The sequence below is a fragment of the Echiichthys vipera genome (genome assembly GCF_963691815.1).
Source record: "Echiichthys vipera genome assembly, chromosome: 11".
NCBI classification, from domain to species: Eukaryota; Metazoa; Chordata; class Actinopteri; order Perciformes; family Trachinidae; genus Echiichthys; species Echiichthys vipera.
In genome coordinates this window covers 11,244,496-11,261,620 of record NC_139836.1, presented here as the reverse complement: position 1 = coordinate 11,261,620, position 17,125 = coordinate 11,244,496, and the positions used below count along the sequence as shown (strand labels likewise).

The following is a 17,125-nucleotide window of genomic DNA, read 5'->3' as shown; positions in this document are numbered from 1 at the left end:
ATCATAAATCGTTCCTTGCTTTAACCCCTGAAAATGCATTTTTTTAAAGATATTTTGACTGGTTTCAGGACTTTAAAAAAATATATAGATAAGAATTATCGTCTCACCTTTGCTTACTGCTCACTTGACCTTTCTCTCTTGCCATGATTGTTATAGAATCTGGCGCCTGTGAAATTGAAAGAGCTTGTTACTTTTGAAGTAATTTAAATGTATATCAAAGAGAGAAGTCACAGTGACAGGGAAGAGACATTTAGATGAACAGTATGTGCAGCTCGGTAGTTACCTCAGTTCTGGCCTTTATTGTTCTTGTTCATTAGGATATTATTAAAGTATATTTATTAATTTCCAAAGGGTCAAACTATCAAGGATGTAGGAGCATGATACAAATGCAGTATGTACCCTCTTTTATACAGTAACATACGCCCAACGCAGAAGACATTTTCCCCACGCACAAGAATCAAAAAAATAATTAAATGAAAAAAATCTTGCATTATGATGGGATAATGACATATTTAACACTAAGACCTACATGGAAAGGAACCTTAAGCTCTCAGTCCATGCTAGTCCGTATAGACAACTCCAAATGACCTGTGCTCAGTCATCTCTAATAGTCCAGGAGGGGTCTCAAATGTGGGGAAAAAAGTCTTTAAGCCTAAAACTTGTAGCTTCTAAAGGGATAAAATCCATAAAACTCCGGATTCAATTAAAAACTGTAGAGACAGAGTCCGAAATCCACTGCAGAAGACACATCTAATGTACTGAAAACAAGCACCTTAAGCATCATCAGTGAAGAGGGGCTAATGTTCATACAACAATGCTGATTGTATTCCAAGAAAGTTGAAAATTGGTTTAAAGGATAGTTACACAAATATAGGGCCAGTCAGTTTTTTTTTACAGCTTTGGTTCCAGTGATCCCCACCAGGGGGCAATGTGAGAATGTGATAAAGAGCCCCACAGGCACCTCAGGAAAGTGTGGAACTGTTCAGGCACTATTCCCATCATGAGTCTGCCCTTCTGTCTCCACACTTTGCTCATATTTTCATAGTGTTTTCTTTTAAAGCTGTTATTGATAACATGCAAGGGCTCTGCAGTCAGGTGTCTCCTCTATTATATTACTTTATCATGGTGTTTTGTGAGATCTTGAAGAGCCAGGTTCGAAGCAACATATCTTTCATTAAAGCTTTGATGAACCATGATCTTTCATTTTAATTAAAGGAAAGCAAATGCCACCGGTATTGTGTGGCTTTATTTGAACATCCATAAAGAGGTCAAGTGTCAGACGGTTGGTGTTAAATTTCAAGACTGTTATGAGAATTGCTAGAATTTAATTTCCATGCTGTCCGCTGTCTGCTGCGGTGTTGTTTCACTAAAATGATTTAAGACTATCAAAATATATCTCTAGATTTAGAACGAAATTAATAGAACCGATGATCAGCATTATCCTTTTATGTAAGAGGCCCAACGTCTCTGTTTAACTAAAGGATGGAGATGCCAAGTGTTCATATGAGAGAAATCCACTTGGATCCAACTCAAACAAACCCAAGGTTCAATTCCTTGTTTCTGTCCATCCAGGGGATTCGTTTGGCAAAGCCTCCGTGGCCAACAAAAGCTTTCAAACGAAGAGACAGTTTAATTAAATGGAGCCGGGGGATGTAGAAGTTGAAATCTTCTTTTGGTTTATGTGACATGAGCAAAACTAAGGGCGCAACTGACGATTATTTTCGTTGTTGATTAATCTGTTGATAATCTTCTCAATTAATTGATCTTTAATTGTTTAGTTGGCCCACAAAATGTCGCAAAATGGTGAAAAAGCTGATCAGTGTTTCTGAAAACACAAGATAACATCCTCAAATGTCTTGTTTTGTCTAAATACTCACCTTCAAGAGACTAAAATCAGATCATTTCAAATTATTAATTATCGTTGTCGTAGTTGGTGGTGATTAATTTAATAGTTGACAACTATTAATCCAATAATCTTTGCGGGTCGAGGCTATCACAGGCTTCTCCGGATTCTCCCAATTAATGTTGATTTATAGCTCAGCAAACATTTTCTTATTGTTTGCTTTTTTCAAATGTGTGAATTAATGAATGTATTTGCTAACTTTTGCACATTTTTTTACTTTGGCTAGCTGAACTTGGACTAGTTTCATTGTTGCTCATCATAATTAATTTAAGCGTTTACAGTAGAAACTATAGCCTGACCCATACTGGATATCTGTGGCCAATAGTGATATTGATATTTGGGAAGAAAATCTGATCACAATATACAAGCCAATAGTATTCTGTTTTTCCAAACACAACAGACATTGAGACCAATAAACATACTATCTGTGGCATTTTACAGTTGAAAACTCATAGCTAATTGGGTCTTTCTCTGCTGCAGTTTTTATTACCTTTTCTATCATGGGCCCACTTATGCATCAAAACAGTATATTTGCAATGAGCTAATATCGGCTGTTATAGCGTACATTTATCAGTCTCGCTCTACGAAGCAAATATAGACACGACAAGTCATCAAAGGAACAATAACAGAAATATTAAAGAGCAAGAAAAAAGATTATTAGTTTACCTTAATCTGAAACTTCTCTGCACACACTTTTTCCTGTTCATATGATCAGGATCAAGAATAAAACTTGCATCTCAGATGACATGGTGCAGCGCTGGACATGGGCTCATATGAAGAGTAGATAGAAAGTAAAAAGGCTAATGATTATTCCTTATTTTTGAGGAGCTGTACAAGTACTTATGAGTTGTCTGTTACTATGCTTGTTAAATTCTTTGTTTTTTTTTTAGTAACACCTGCTGTTTTTGTGTCGAGATGGACATAACACACCCTCTTTGTATTGTTCTAGGTGAGCAACAGCTGCTATTGCTGAAAACAAGGCCTTTTACTAAAAGAGAATAACAAAACTTTCAAACTGGAAATAGAAATATTTCCATTTTTGTTGTAAATTGGTTTAAAAAAATCTTCATAATCTGTGCTGGAGAGGGTGTGTTTGTGTCGGTCTCTCTCTCCTTTCACACTCTTTTGACACCTTTTCTCTCTTTGATTTGTGACAATATCTTACTTTTGAAGGATTTGAATCACCACTTATGCTATTCTCAGTACTTTTTTCATTTTGATGTTAACCTTTGTCTGCCCGTACTCTTTTTGAAGGTGAGGCTAGTGCGCTCCAATCCCCCTAGCCCGCAGTTCAAAGCCTCTTTCGACGCCTCCTACCAGGTGTACAAACTCTACCAGATGGCCATTCACAAGGACCCTCCTGACAAACCATCCGAGAGCCAGGTCAGAGGGTGGGGGGCGTAGGTCGACCAGCTCAAGGGGTACCCAGGGAGGGAGGGAGAGGGTTGACAAGATTGTATACCTACGAGACATCACCAGGATTTTATCTTTCTCTGATCTCTTATGAATATTTAATAATGGCCCCTTTTTTGTTTTTTTTTGGTCATATATTGGACCCAAGTGTATTGTTGTTCAACAATTTCTTTATTGTAAGTGCTGGATGTGATTCTATTTAAAACATTTTTTTTATAATTATAATTATCATTATTAATATAATTATTCAATAATTGAATAACAGTAAATCAATATTAAGTTGTAGTAAGTATATAATGGGTATAAATTACTTTTTTTTAAGTCATTTCACAGGTTTAAATCATAATGAACAGCACTGTACTGCAGATATCTTCAAAATATGAGACTGAAACTGATTGCTATTGATAAATCATTTGTACTTAAATGTTTCAATATCCAATAGAATGTCACATCGGGGAAACCAAAATGTCTGTATGAATGAAACAAAAGTGAATTAACATGTTAGTGTTAACGAGAGTGAATGTGTATAAGAGCGAGTCAAATGGAGAGGAAATGGAAGGGAAAATGTTTCCATACGCCCTGGTTGAGAGCAGTGTTTCTCCAGGTGTCTGAGTTGGCCCTCAACCAGCAAGCTGGGTCATTAGTCTTGAGCTGTTTCAGTTTTGGGGGGCAGTTCGTCAGCTGAATCCTCTCGACCTTCACACATTTACCTTGACTGTGTGCCCGCCACTACCCCCCAACCCACACCCCCATCACTCGACCCTCACCATAGATCCCTATGTCTGCACTGGAATCACATTTGAGTTTAGCAGTGAGCAGTGGTTACGAGATTTTAATTGCAGCGGTTCGTGCAGTCTTTTTAACTTTGTTTACCTTGTTGAGACGAGTCCGTAGTGTTGGAAGAGCCTGTATGTGTCTAGCTGAGATGATTCATTCAGACACAATTTGGGATTTTCTGCTGCTCAGTCTGGAGCCTACACGGCACTGACAGTGTTGAATCTTAAAATAATGATTCTGCGCGCGATCTGTGGTAAAAGCTGGGCAGTGCACTAGCCTCATCCTCAAGTCATTTAGGGACATCAAAACACGCTTTCAGTCTCCTGGATTCTCATTTTTTTTTCATGCATTCATGTGTTCATTTTGACCATCTGATTAAATCACTAAATCAAGTCTCAAACTCAAAACACACCAGCTGTGTTACCAGCTTGCCTCCAGGACTAGGAGGCTGATGTGAACCCTGACATGTCGAAACGCATGTATAACATTGTAAAACCTCTATTGTTGGATTCTGCATTGTCAATTCCTCCAGAGCACCCATTCTCCCTCTTTTTTTTTTCTTCTTACTCACCGTCCTTGTAATCACTATCAAAACTTATAAAACATCCCTCCACTTTATTGCCCCTTTCCCTCCATACCTTGTGCTTGAAGGTGAGGTTAGTGCCGGTCGACTTTGAGGACCCCCAATTCACAGCGTCCTATCAGCAGTCGGTGGCGCTGTACGCCCAGTACCAGATGGCCATTCATGGTGATGACCCCAGCGAATGTAGTGAGACTGAGGTACTGCATGATTTTTCTTCCACACCTACTGTAGGGGTCTACTCCAGCTTATTGCTTCTTTTCTATTTTATCTTGTTTTTAAGTTAGAGGGGATATATTCTTTTTTTAAATTTTCAGGTTAATACTACATTTTGGGTTTCCACTAGAAGATCTTTACATCCCCTTATGTCGGCACATTCTTTTTCTCATACTGTCTGTCTGAACATACCTGTTTTCAGCCTCTGGCAGAAACACTTAGTTTTAGCATCTGTCTCTTTAAGCCCCTCTCCTGAAAAAGTCCAGTCTGCTCTGATTGGTCAGAATTTCAGGGTTTTCAATATCTGCACTCTCTGCGTCTCTGCCCCGTATATTTATATAACACCTTGATGTGCATTATAATAAGAAACCTCACTTTTTACAATAGGGGAGTACTTAGTACTTTTGTACTGCTCATCACAGTGCTTCTGGGTGAATTGTAGCATTCATTGGTCCTTGATAAACAATTCTAATCATAAAAAAGTTTTTTGGAACATGTTTCTTTGAATGCGTAGGCTTACTTTATGCGGTGAATGAGAAGTATTGTCCGGTAATGAATGGAAATGGGAAGCAGAAATAATAACCAAGAATAGATTCATAAAATGTAAAAATGAATTTACAATGCACAGTAAATTTTACTATAATATATGCACACACCTCCATTTCTCCACTTACTATATGAATAAAATAGAAGAAAATAAAGTCTAGTCAGGATGCAGAACTGCTGGACCTTCTCACTAACCTGAGGGGGCCTTTTGTCCCTCAGGGCTGGAAAAACAACCACCTCTACCCTCCTGCCAGCAGGCCTCAGTAAATTACTGAATTCTCCAGCTTGTAAAACTAAGGTAATTAATAAATAATAAAAGCTGTCAGATTGGGCAGACTGTGGCAGATTCTTTCCTAGTGCCATAACACTAGCTCTATTAAAGTCTGTGTGTGTGTGCATGTTTGTGTGCACTTCAGCTTTAGCTCAGGTTTATAACTGTACTGGGATCAGATGGGTTCAAGAACTAAAGGAATAAGTATAAAAATAAATAAAAAATGAAAGGTGTAGAGCTGCCCAAACAACTCCTCTGTCTTGGTTTGCCAGAAATTAATGTTATTTTTTTATTGATGGACTTTCCAGGTTGGATATTGACCGAGTGCAGTGTAGTGCCAAACCACAGAGTGAATTAAGTTTGGGTTGATTAGTCTTAAAGGCTATTCATTGTAATTCGCCTTGACATCTTTTACAATAGAGAATGGTATAGAGAAATGCCTGGATTTGTAACAACACGATACTTCCATTTTGACAGGGTTTAATTAAGATGATAATATGTACAATTCATACATTCAAACTTTTTGTGTGCTACATGGAAATGTTCCACAGGTTGACCATAGACTGTATAAAATAAGTTGATGTAGCTTCTGGGTTTGAAAAGTGAAGCTAATTCAGAAGTTCGAAAAGCCAGATTGTGTAAAAGTCGAGGAGAAAATTACCCAACTTTTCACTTTATTACCTCAGTAAACATTTTCCTAATTAGTGTATAGTCTCAATATCTAGTTTCATGTCTTCTTCAACACAGCATGATGTTCATTTTGTAAATTATTGGCCCATTTTGAGTAAAATAGATAAAGTAGAGTATGCTTTGGCTTCCTTGTGATTGACAGGTCGTATTTTAGTTAACATTCAAGTCCCTTAAAATATCTTGTTCAGCGTTTTGTCTAGTTCTAGCTGGTAACTTAAGGGAAACTGCAGATTAACAACTGGCTCTGTGCCACTGCAGTGCTGGCAGTATGCAGATGACTGGCTTAGTGCTCCTTGCCAACTTCAACATCTCGTTCAAATATGATCATTATGGCTCCAAAAAAACAACAACAAAATGCCAAACTCAAGGCTCGAAAACGATAGTCCACAAACCAATGGGTAACATCACATTAGCTACTTCCACTTTTTTATACAGTCTACTGGATGTCTAAAACTAGTCGGGTTCTGACAGATGTAAACATCCCCCTGGTTTAAGCCCTTGTTCTGTTGTGTCATTAATACCAGATCTGGTGATGCCGTGCTGTCCCCTTCTTGGTTGGCTTTGTCCCACTGCAGTTCATTTGTACATAACCATCCCTAATTGTTCCCACTCAAAACTAAACTAACTTTATTAATCCCCCCTTAGTTAGACTTATAACTGTGACAACCATTCATGAACCCACAATTCTGAGCACTAGTGATTTTATTGTCTTGCCCATCAAGCTCCTTGTTAACTCGCCCGTTCTCTTCCCAGAAGCCCAGAGCCCCCCCATTGTCCCATGGCATTCATAAAGAAATGGGAAACACATTGTAGATGTGGTGATGGCACAATCTGGTGCACTGCCATTCTATGCCTGCTGTTGCTACCTAGGAAGTTGAGTCATTTAGTATTTGTGGAGGTATTTATTAATCCATTAAAGTATTACCTAGGGACCGTCATCCTGGCACAGAGCCCTGTGTGCGTGTGTGCGTGCGTGCGTGCGTGTGTGCGTGCTTGTGTGTGTGTGTGTGTGAGTGAGCGAGAGAGAGAGAGAGAGAGAGAGAGAGAGAATTGTACTGCCATTAGACAGTATTGTGTCCTGGAGGGGAATGGCTTTGTTTGTTTAAGGATGTATGCATTTCCTGTCATTCCATGTCATCCTGGAAGGGAGCCAGACATTATTCCTTCCAAATCCAATCATGGTTTCCTGACAGAGTTGAGGCAAACTTGCAATTACACACATACACACTCACACACACACTCACACACACTCTTACTCACACTTACTGGTCTTAACTGTTTTGCTGAGCCGTGACTCTGAGTTCCTGCACATGTGGCATTCATTTTGAGGAAAACAAATCCTGTTAAATCTGTATTTACTCTTCTTGATGGCTAGGACCTTAACCAAGACACATAAAAAAGTATATGGAAAAAGCTAAGACATGACAATAAAAATGTCAGTAAAAATGGAAGAAATAATGAGGAAAATAACTTTTGGCTCAGATTAGCATAAAGCTATTTGCAACATGGTTATGCACAATAATGAGAGATTCAATAAAACCTTCTGTAGGCAGAATTCCTTTTATGTCACAGCTCACAGTGAAGTATTATGTTGATATATACTGTATATAGGCCCATTGATCTGTGCATTGCAGCGAGATTCCTGGAGCTGCTGTGCTGCACACTGAAGTAAACAGTGATCTTGTCAGCAAATGTTTGGTGAAAAGAGAAAGATACAGGCTTTTATTGTTTTTTAATGCAAGAGAGTGAATACAGACACCTTGTCGCTAAAATAAGTACAGCAATTTGAGCAAATAAACAGCACAATGACGAGAGGTCTAAGTAGCAATTAGACTTAAGCAGATGCGTGTGTTTATATGTACTGTATGTGTGTGAGTGAAGGCACGACTGCCTGTATGTGTGTTTGAGACGGCTGCTTGCTCTTCTAATCGTACACAGATGAGTGTTTACTATAGGAAAGGGAGAGTTAGAGAGGAAGTGATGGACTCCATGTGTTGCAGACGAGATGGTTCCAGAAGGCGCTCGGTACATGGCTCAGTTTACAGGCATATGTGTTTTTGTATTAGAGATACAGAGGAAGCTGAGATCGTATTCATATGTTTATTCCGTTGCTGTTTTAAAGGGATAGTTTGGATTTTTTGGAGTGGGGTTGTGTGAGGTACTTATCTATAGTTAGTGTATTACTACCTACAGTAGATGGCGGTCGGCACGCCTCCAGTTTGGGGTAGCAGGAGGGAGTACTGAAACAGGAGCTAAGAAATTAACGGCTGTGGATGGGGGCAGCAGCTGAACATATGTTAGCTGAAAAAAGGCCCACCTAAAAATATTCAATATCAGTTTAAGTGTACAGTATATTTAGAACACTTTAAGTCTGGAGGAACTGATTCCATTGACAAAAACAGTAATTTTACCTCACAGAAAATGGAGTTGCTGGTCTGGGCTTTGATGAGAGCATAGATAACGGCTTCAATTCCCCTCGTTTAAGCTTAAACGGGGCACTCTGATGGCAAGATAAAGCTATAACAATATCACAACTATAGATATTGAGATATTGGAAATGTTTGTAGTTGCTGCCCCTATCCACAGATTGGGGGCATGCTGACCGCCATCTACTGTAAGTTATACACTGACTATGAGTACAGTAGTTTAGTAGTACAGTAGAAGTACCTCATGCAACTCCACTTGAAAAAATCCAAACCATTCCTTTAATGCCCGAGTGACTGAACCTACACATTAGACTGTCTATCTCCTGCAGAGTCTGTGTGTGTAAATTAGTTTTGTATGTCGGTGTGTCAGCCTGGCAGGGCCGTGTGGTCTGTTGATTGTCAGTGGCAATCAGAGGGGTCATCCCTGCCAGGCTCCGGGAGAGCAGCCTCACCCACCCAAGCAGGGTTGACACAGCAGTGGAAAGCTGCTGTGCCCTTCTGCTTTTTCCTCTTGGTATGATTACCTAACAGCCCCCTGATGAGTGCCTGGTAAAGGCAGAGGAGAAAAGACTGAAAAAGGGAGCTATCAGAACTTACCATGACACAAACATCCAAGTATGTATTTGCATACATTAACAGGCTCTCTATGTGTAAATATTCACACACTTACCTGTCAGATCAAATTCTACAGCAGTTTACTACAAGGTCAATTGGAGATTCTCACACACACACACACACACACGCACACACGCATGCACGCACGCACGCACGCACACCAGCCAGTGTTATAGCATGGCTTCTATAAATGATGTCATCTAATAACTGCAGCTGTTGTTCTGTTGGTAAACTATTTTGTTTTTTGCGATGGTTTAAACAAAGGTTTCCTTTGTGCCCTCCAGCAATGTTGCATGTTGGGAGGCTTTGCTGTTGGTAATTTGTTAACTGGCGGAGCAGTAGTCTTTGCAAAGTTAGGAGAGGAAAATTACATTTTAATGGCATGGTTGCACAGGTGGAGAACTTGATAAGCATTGTTTTGCATAAGCAAAGATCATTATCAAACAGATGTAGTCACTACACTTTCCACTGGTCATGGAAAGTGTGCAATGTGTACAAAGTACTCTGTTTAGCAGGTGTATATATATATAAAAGTATAATACATGCAGCGAGTTGACTTTATTTTACTACTGTTAAAACTTTATAGACATATTCTTCCTGGGTTAGGCGCAAAGAGGACTGTTGCAGGAACTGCACGTCAAGATTTTGCAAGTACTGCCAGCCATAGTTGCCATAAGCAGGAGAATGTTAAGTTAAAATTTACATTTCATGACATATTGTTGTCTGGCCATTCCCTCTACTTCTATGCATCCTTGTGTGAGGTTGAGTCGAGGGTAAAGGCAGTGTGTTGCATGTTGTTGGAAGTATTCAGCACTGTCGGATGCACAGTTTTGGTGTTTTGGGGTGTTTTATGGTTCACAACAACACTTCTCTGCAAGGGTTTTTTATAGTTCAGTACACCAGCTGTCTTCTTCCTTGGCCCTTATATTCTATAGCTTAATTTATTTTTCTGTGTGAAGCTTCACTAATATTTTGTGGACTTTTTTTGACTAGAAACCAACTCAAGTGGGCGAGTTTGAAAGGTAGTAAAAACAGTTTGCTTCAGGCGAAGGTAAAATAGAAATGACAGATGACAGTGCATCATTCATTGGCCCGTTCTCTGCCAAAACATCCCCCGTGTTGGAGAACACTGTGTTAGTGTCGTCAACACATACATCAGCTGTGTCAGACAGACGGAGAAACACTCACTCTTTTGGATGAGTTCAGGATACTGGCGGGATTTTGAGTTGCACCTAAGCCAGGACTGTCCCACCCAGTGATCCGTGCCATCAGCAGTCATCGCTAATAGTAGCTGTACTGCTTTGTACAGATGCACAGACAGAGGATGTGGGGATTTGCAGTAACTTGTAGAGCATGTTAGTTTTAATAAGAAGGAAAGGGGGACATCCATCCCAGTATGGGGATGTACAGAGCTGCTGTATGTACAGGATAACTTGGATCACCCATTTATTGACAGAGACTCTGTGAGAGACTAGTGCTTCCAAATACCAACAGTCATGACAGAAATTAAACTAAATCAGGAGTGACAGAGAAGCTGGTAAACCTAGAGTCGGGGTTTGAAACAGGAAAATCAAGACAACAAAACCCACATTATTCAAGGGATAGTTTGAAGTTTTTGAAATGGGGTTATGTGAGGTACTTATCTTTAGTCTGTTTAGATGGCGGTTGGCGAAGCAGGCAGGAGAACAGGCATGTAACTTAAAGCATGTACTGCTATGGATGGGTGAAGCAACTAAATGTGTTTTTGACACCTAAAGAAATCAATATCAGTGTAAGTGTACACTATATACGGTATATATATGTATGTATATATATATATATATATATATATATATGTGTATGTATATATATATGTATGTGTATATATGTGTATATATATATATATACATATATATGTGTGTGTATGTATGTATATATATATATGTACAGTATATGTATATATGTGTGTATGTATATATATATATATGTACAGTATATGTATATATATGTATAAATATTTGTATATATATATATATGTGTGTGTGTATGTGTATATATATATATGTGTGTACAGTATATGTATATATATGTATAAATATTTGTATATATATATATGTGTGTATGTATATATATATATGTGTGTACAGTATATGTATATATATGTATAAATATTTGTGTATATATATATGTATGTATATATATTTATTATTATTATTATTATTATCATTATTATTAGCAGCTTATCAGTAGCTTTGGCACCAGACTCAATTGCCATTTTAAAATGACAACACCAAAGTCATACAATAACACAAGAGCTAACCAAATATACAGTGCAGTATAATATAGTAATCGAATATATATAAAGTAGTCCATCAACATCCTCTTGTTGTGTATGTCGTCCTGTCTAGAAACCTCTCTGTCCTATGTTTATGATACTTTGGTGCTATTCTAGACTCCTGTCCTGCTCAACAGACAGTGGAACCAAAGTTTAACTTATCTGCAAATGAAAGACACAGCTGGATTGTAGCATTTCCTTGTGAAATATGAACTTAAAAGTGTGGTGGGGTGAGATAGACGGAGTAAACCAAAAGCTGTCCATCACTGCTCCACTGTGGCCGTGCTGGTTCTCATTATGGAATGGTTTTGGCCCTCAACTTGGAAGTGTGCTACATTTGCCTTGCAGTCACTACAGGTCAGCTCATCTGTAAACACACTGCTCTCAACCTTGGCGCTAAAAAAGAAGGAGCATAGGAAGTAGTAGAGAGAATGGAAGAAAGATTTAATGTTTTCACAGACACTAAGTCCCCCGGTAATTGATATCTCGTGTGTATTTTTAAAGCATGTTCAGAAGTAGGCTGTTTTGACGGCAAGGCTGATTATTTAAGCTGTCACTATGTCCTCCTCGGACTGTGAGCTTCAGTTGATAGGCTAAATGTTTTCATTTGTGTAAATACAGTTTTTATGCTCCTTTGTGGATGAGGGGGGCTGCACTTGATATGTGACACCGAAGTGAGGAGAAAACAGGGAGGGATAAATTATGTAGGACAGCAATGGAGACATGTATGGTTTTCATTTATGCCTTCAAAAGACTTGGTGACCCAGAGAACTAACTGTTTTTCTCCCCCCTCCCCCCATCCTCTCTCTCCCTCCACAGTTCCGGAGATTTCTCTGCGATTCACCACTAGAGGTATGTATTTTCTTTGGCCCGTTGACAGTTTAATAGTAGTAAGATAATAGTTATGATTTGAAAAATTAGAGAGTTTCAGTATTTAGCTCCGCATCAAACACACTCAAAAAGAGGATAAATGTGAATAGTTCCCCTCGTCCAGCACATACCTACACAACCACCTTTGCTCTCTCTCTCTTTAAGTGTCATTCAGCTGGATGAGGAGGAGGGATTTAAGGATTCAGGAAGGTTTTTTTTTTTCATATCGTACAGGTTTTAATTTAGCCCTGTCTAAGTGAAAGGGTTGTTGAGGGAAAACGGTGAAATGTGGTGCTCCAAAGGTAGGCTAAATGTTGGCAAGGGAAAAACTGGCATGGGCATTTTCAAAGGGGTCCCTTGATCTCTTACCTAAAATATCTGAATATATCTGGGTTCTGTGGGTAACAATGAGTCTCCACTTTACAGACATGTCAACTTTAGGATAATCACATGCACTTTAGAGCAAAAACCACCATTTTTTCTGTCATGCAGTGTGTTATATTGGCTTATTCTAAAATTGAGTATTGTAACAATTCTGTATAGTACTGTCTCTAAACAGTCTTGGAATTGCATAAAATGGGTCTGACTGGAAAGCTGAGGCTTGTGGATGCACTGTGCCCAATTGTATTCATGTGTGATGATGTTAGTCCATATAGTAGCTATATCATTGTGGTGAGACTATTTTTTTGAAACTTGACCTCACTGTTTAAAACAACCTGTTGTCACCTCTAGGATAATCACAGCCTCATGAAACTTTACGACTATAAACTAGAGCCCTGGGGCATTCAACAAACATCTTGACAATAGCTTTACAACTGATCCCACTATAGCCTCAGAAAGACAAATAGTCTGTGGGCCCTCTAGCGGCCCGTCAGAATGTTAAGAGGCTGATGTGATTCTGACGTGTACGTATGCGTGTGCAGGCACATATTTCATGCAACCCATGCAAGTTAAAACAGTCTGGATACGCCACTGTATGGTCCTAGTTAAAAGGAGTAATTATTAAGGCACCATGGGATGTTTGATATTAGTTTCTGGTGGATTAAATATAGTCCAGTCTTGCTTGGAATCCAACGGTTATAATATAAGGGATATTGATGTCATCTGCATGAGATTCATATTTGTGGTTTCACATTCTCTGTGGTCGCTGAGTGAGATGTAGGTGTAGCCAGGCATCACTGAGCACTTAGCAGTTAGCCTTGTGAGCTGCAGCTTTCAGAAACACCAGTGGACCTGTTGGGTCAGGACAATTACACCAGTAATTAGACCCAGGATGGGCACTTATAACAGCCACTTTAATAGGATTGAGGGCCAGGAGAACACACAAACTGACCGTCACAGAGACACACAAACACAGTCACTTTGTGTTGCCCCGTGGGCCCCCTCAGGTCTTCACTAATGAACATCATTAGTGTTTATAGGAAACAAGCTTTTATCACCTCGTCAAGGCTGGCGGCCAGGCACACTGAATTACACAGCTCTGCACACACACACACACACACACACACACACACACGCACACGCACACGCACACGCACACGCACACGCACACGCACACACACACACACACTGCCTCACATATCATTCCTGCCTTCACCGTCCCCTCCTCTCAGACTGGGTCAGGGGGCCGTCTCCATTCGTTTGACCTCCTCTCGCCCAACAAGTTTTTATTTCTTTCTCTGATCTCCCTCTGTGTCTTCTCCTTTCTCTCTCCAAATGCTCTCCATTTCAGAGTGATCATGCATGGCTTTCTGCGCTACCTCTGCGTGTCGGTCTCCATCTGTCTCCAATCAGAGTGCTATTAAAATACACACACAGACACTCACCACATGGACCTGCATACTGTGTGGTTCTTCATCTCACATGTAAGCCTGCGTTTATACAAATGTATGCAAAGAGCATACTTATTAATCCAAATGCAGCTAATTAGAGCCCAGGTTGTCTGACTTGTTTGTTTGTTGCTGCGTTCCATTTCACTGAAATTGCAGAGGATTCGTGCGGAAACTCTGAGGTAATTAACATCAGCTGTCCCTTATTCCTTTGTGTCTTTTAATAGGTTTATGCACACAAACAGACATGTAAACTCTTTCGTGCAGTCTGATAAACAGTGGCACATCTGTACCTGCAATCATGATTAGCAGAAGTCATGCAGGTGTCTGTCATTGTACTTGACCTTGGTGAGGTCGATGTGGCATGTGCCAGAGAAACTCTGGGTTTTATGGGCTGCGTGGGGTCCCTGCACTCATTCTGTTTCTATTTTTCTTTACAGCCTCCTTATGTGTCTAACCAAGGGGCAAACACTCATTAACAGGGGTGTTGGCAAATTAGTCACCAAGATTTTTATGGCCACAGCTCTCAAGCTTTGTTTCTGTCTGTCCTTCTCTGATTTGGTCTTTCTTTCTTTCCCTGAGAGGAGGAGTGAGAATTTTCATTATGTAAAGAAACAGAGATACAAATCAGCAGGGAATGCGGCAGCTGACATACCATAGTAGTGAACACACAGTCCCCACTGTACACGCCTCAGCTGTAAGCTAAAAAGAGAAAAGTCCACCAGCTGTATCTACTGTAAAACAACAGTTCTGTAAACAACTTGAGTAGTAAAGGTAATTTCAGTTTGTCCTGTACAGCATGGGAGAAATGCATACGTCTGCACACTGACATGTGTATGATAATGGTGGTGATCATGACTCGAGCTATGCTACACCTGCAGCCTGTTGCACAGCTTTTATGCACTGTGTATGCGTTTGTGTGTGGATGCACGTTTTGAGTGAAAGAAGGAGAGAGAGAGAGAGAGTTTCAAATGTGTGAGTTCAACATCTGTTGTTGGTCATTGCCAGAATCATAAACTGCATCAATGCTGCAGTAGGTTTAACAATCCAGTGCTGCAGATTTGCACTAGAAAAAAAATTGGTAACATGGTAAACATCCATCCTCCACTGACTTTATTTCCACCTAAAATTATTAAAGAAATTCTTACCGTTCTTGCATGTCTCACAGAGATTCCCTTCAAAGTCCCACCCTCCTCCCCCTGCATGACCTCTGACGCTCCCCGACACATGGGCTGAGTGAAATGCTGAATTCGAGTGCAATGGGAAGTCCGAAATTTCGGACCTCCAACTAGGAAAAGTGCACTGGAATGCCTCTCAAAGTGGAACCTCCTATTAGTGAATTCAGGGGATATTGACCTACCCCAAATTCACTAGTTGGAGGTACTTCTATTATGACACTTGAATGCAGCATGAGCAGCGCAAGTGAAACAGAGCAACTGATGAAAGGCGGGAAGCTCGGCAAATCATTTTATTCGGAATAAAATGATCCGTCAGACTTTTATCAGAAATATGTGAAAATTGAATATTGACTACTTTCAACACCTGGTGGATTTTTTTTACATTTTAGTCTGCCATACGCTTATTTGGAGCATTTTAAGATTACAAACGAAAAGTATAAAAATGCCAGAAAGGTAAGGAATGCTTTAATAGATGGAATGTGCAATTTATCCGCAGCAATTTACAGTGATAGAGATGCACACATCTACACACTCCGATACAGTAGGTGGCAGTATGCACCTTTTAAAGTTGGTTTGCAATCCGGCAATTAACACGTACTTAGTATACACTGACATGTCTGATTTGACATATTATATCAAAGCATTTATTCTAATTCTTAGGCAAAGGCAAAGCATGTTTTTGAAGTTTTTTTTATGTAGGCTACTTTATTAGAAAAATAAATAAATAAAATGAAAAATTCAGTCTGAACTGTTTTTGTTTTGGTTGTCCTATTAGATTTGATTAGGTCAGAGCTATGGAATATTAAATCATCCATCTTTGCTCACGACATCTTAGCCTTTCTTACCCTCAGATGTGCATGAACTACAGGTTATGAACTTTAAAAAAAAGCGACCATGATAAGCAGGTAATTATCGTATTGGCTAAAAAAGAAAATCCATATTCTGTGTCTTTAAATGACATTTCCAGCACATTTAAATAGAAAAACTACATATGATTTACTTAAGCACATAAAAACACTTACATACATACAAATACATGATAAAATACAAGAAAATGAAGAAAAGTACAAATGAATATAATAAACAAAAGCACATGAAATGATTACCAGGGGGAGAGCCCCTGGAAAAACAAACAAGGAATTGTAAATGAAACCATGCTCATTCCTTATATATTGTGCAATTCACTACTGTTGTGAGGAAACGGAATAAACCCAAAGCTTTGTTAACTTTTTTATTGAAAAACAACTTTCCAAACAAAAGCTTTGATCAGACGCTTGAATGAAACATCTTTCTTGTACAAATTGGGAACTATTGATCAATGTGTTACACATAAAACATATTAATAAATCACCAAAGAAATTTAAGTCAAAAGCAACTGGACTTTGTGGTTGTTTTTCTTGGAGGACGTTTCACTTCTCATCCAAGAGGCTTCATCAGTTAATCTAAGCACTGGGTTATAACGACTGTCGTTGTAAACCAGGAGAGCACTAACAAAGT

The 17,125-nt window shown here is 39.3% G+C and overlaps 1 protein-coding gene across 3 annotated transcripts in view; it reads left to right on the top strand.

Moving 5' to 3' along the window:
* ate1 (arginyltransferase 1) overlaps window positions 1-17,125 on the top strand; it is a 60,379-nt gene that overhangs the window by 12,931 nt on the left and 30,323 nt on the right. The window contains exons 7-9 of one of the 3 annotated variants that reach the window (XM_083922394.1): window positions 3,158-3,286; window positions 4,745-4,873; window positions 12,571-12,603. In XM_083922394.1, coding sequence (XP_083778520.1) covers window positions 3,158-3,286; window positions 4,745-4,873; window positions 12,571-12,603 — 291 coding nt within the window. The remainder of the gene's footprint in view (window positions 1-3,157; window positions 3,287-4,744; window positions 4,874-12,570; window positions 12,604-17,125) is intronic. The other 2 variants (XM_083922393.1, XM_083922392.1) reach the window with 2 other exon arrangements.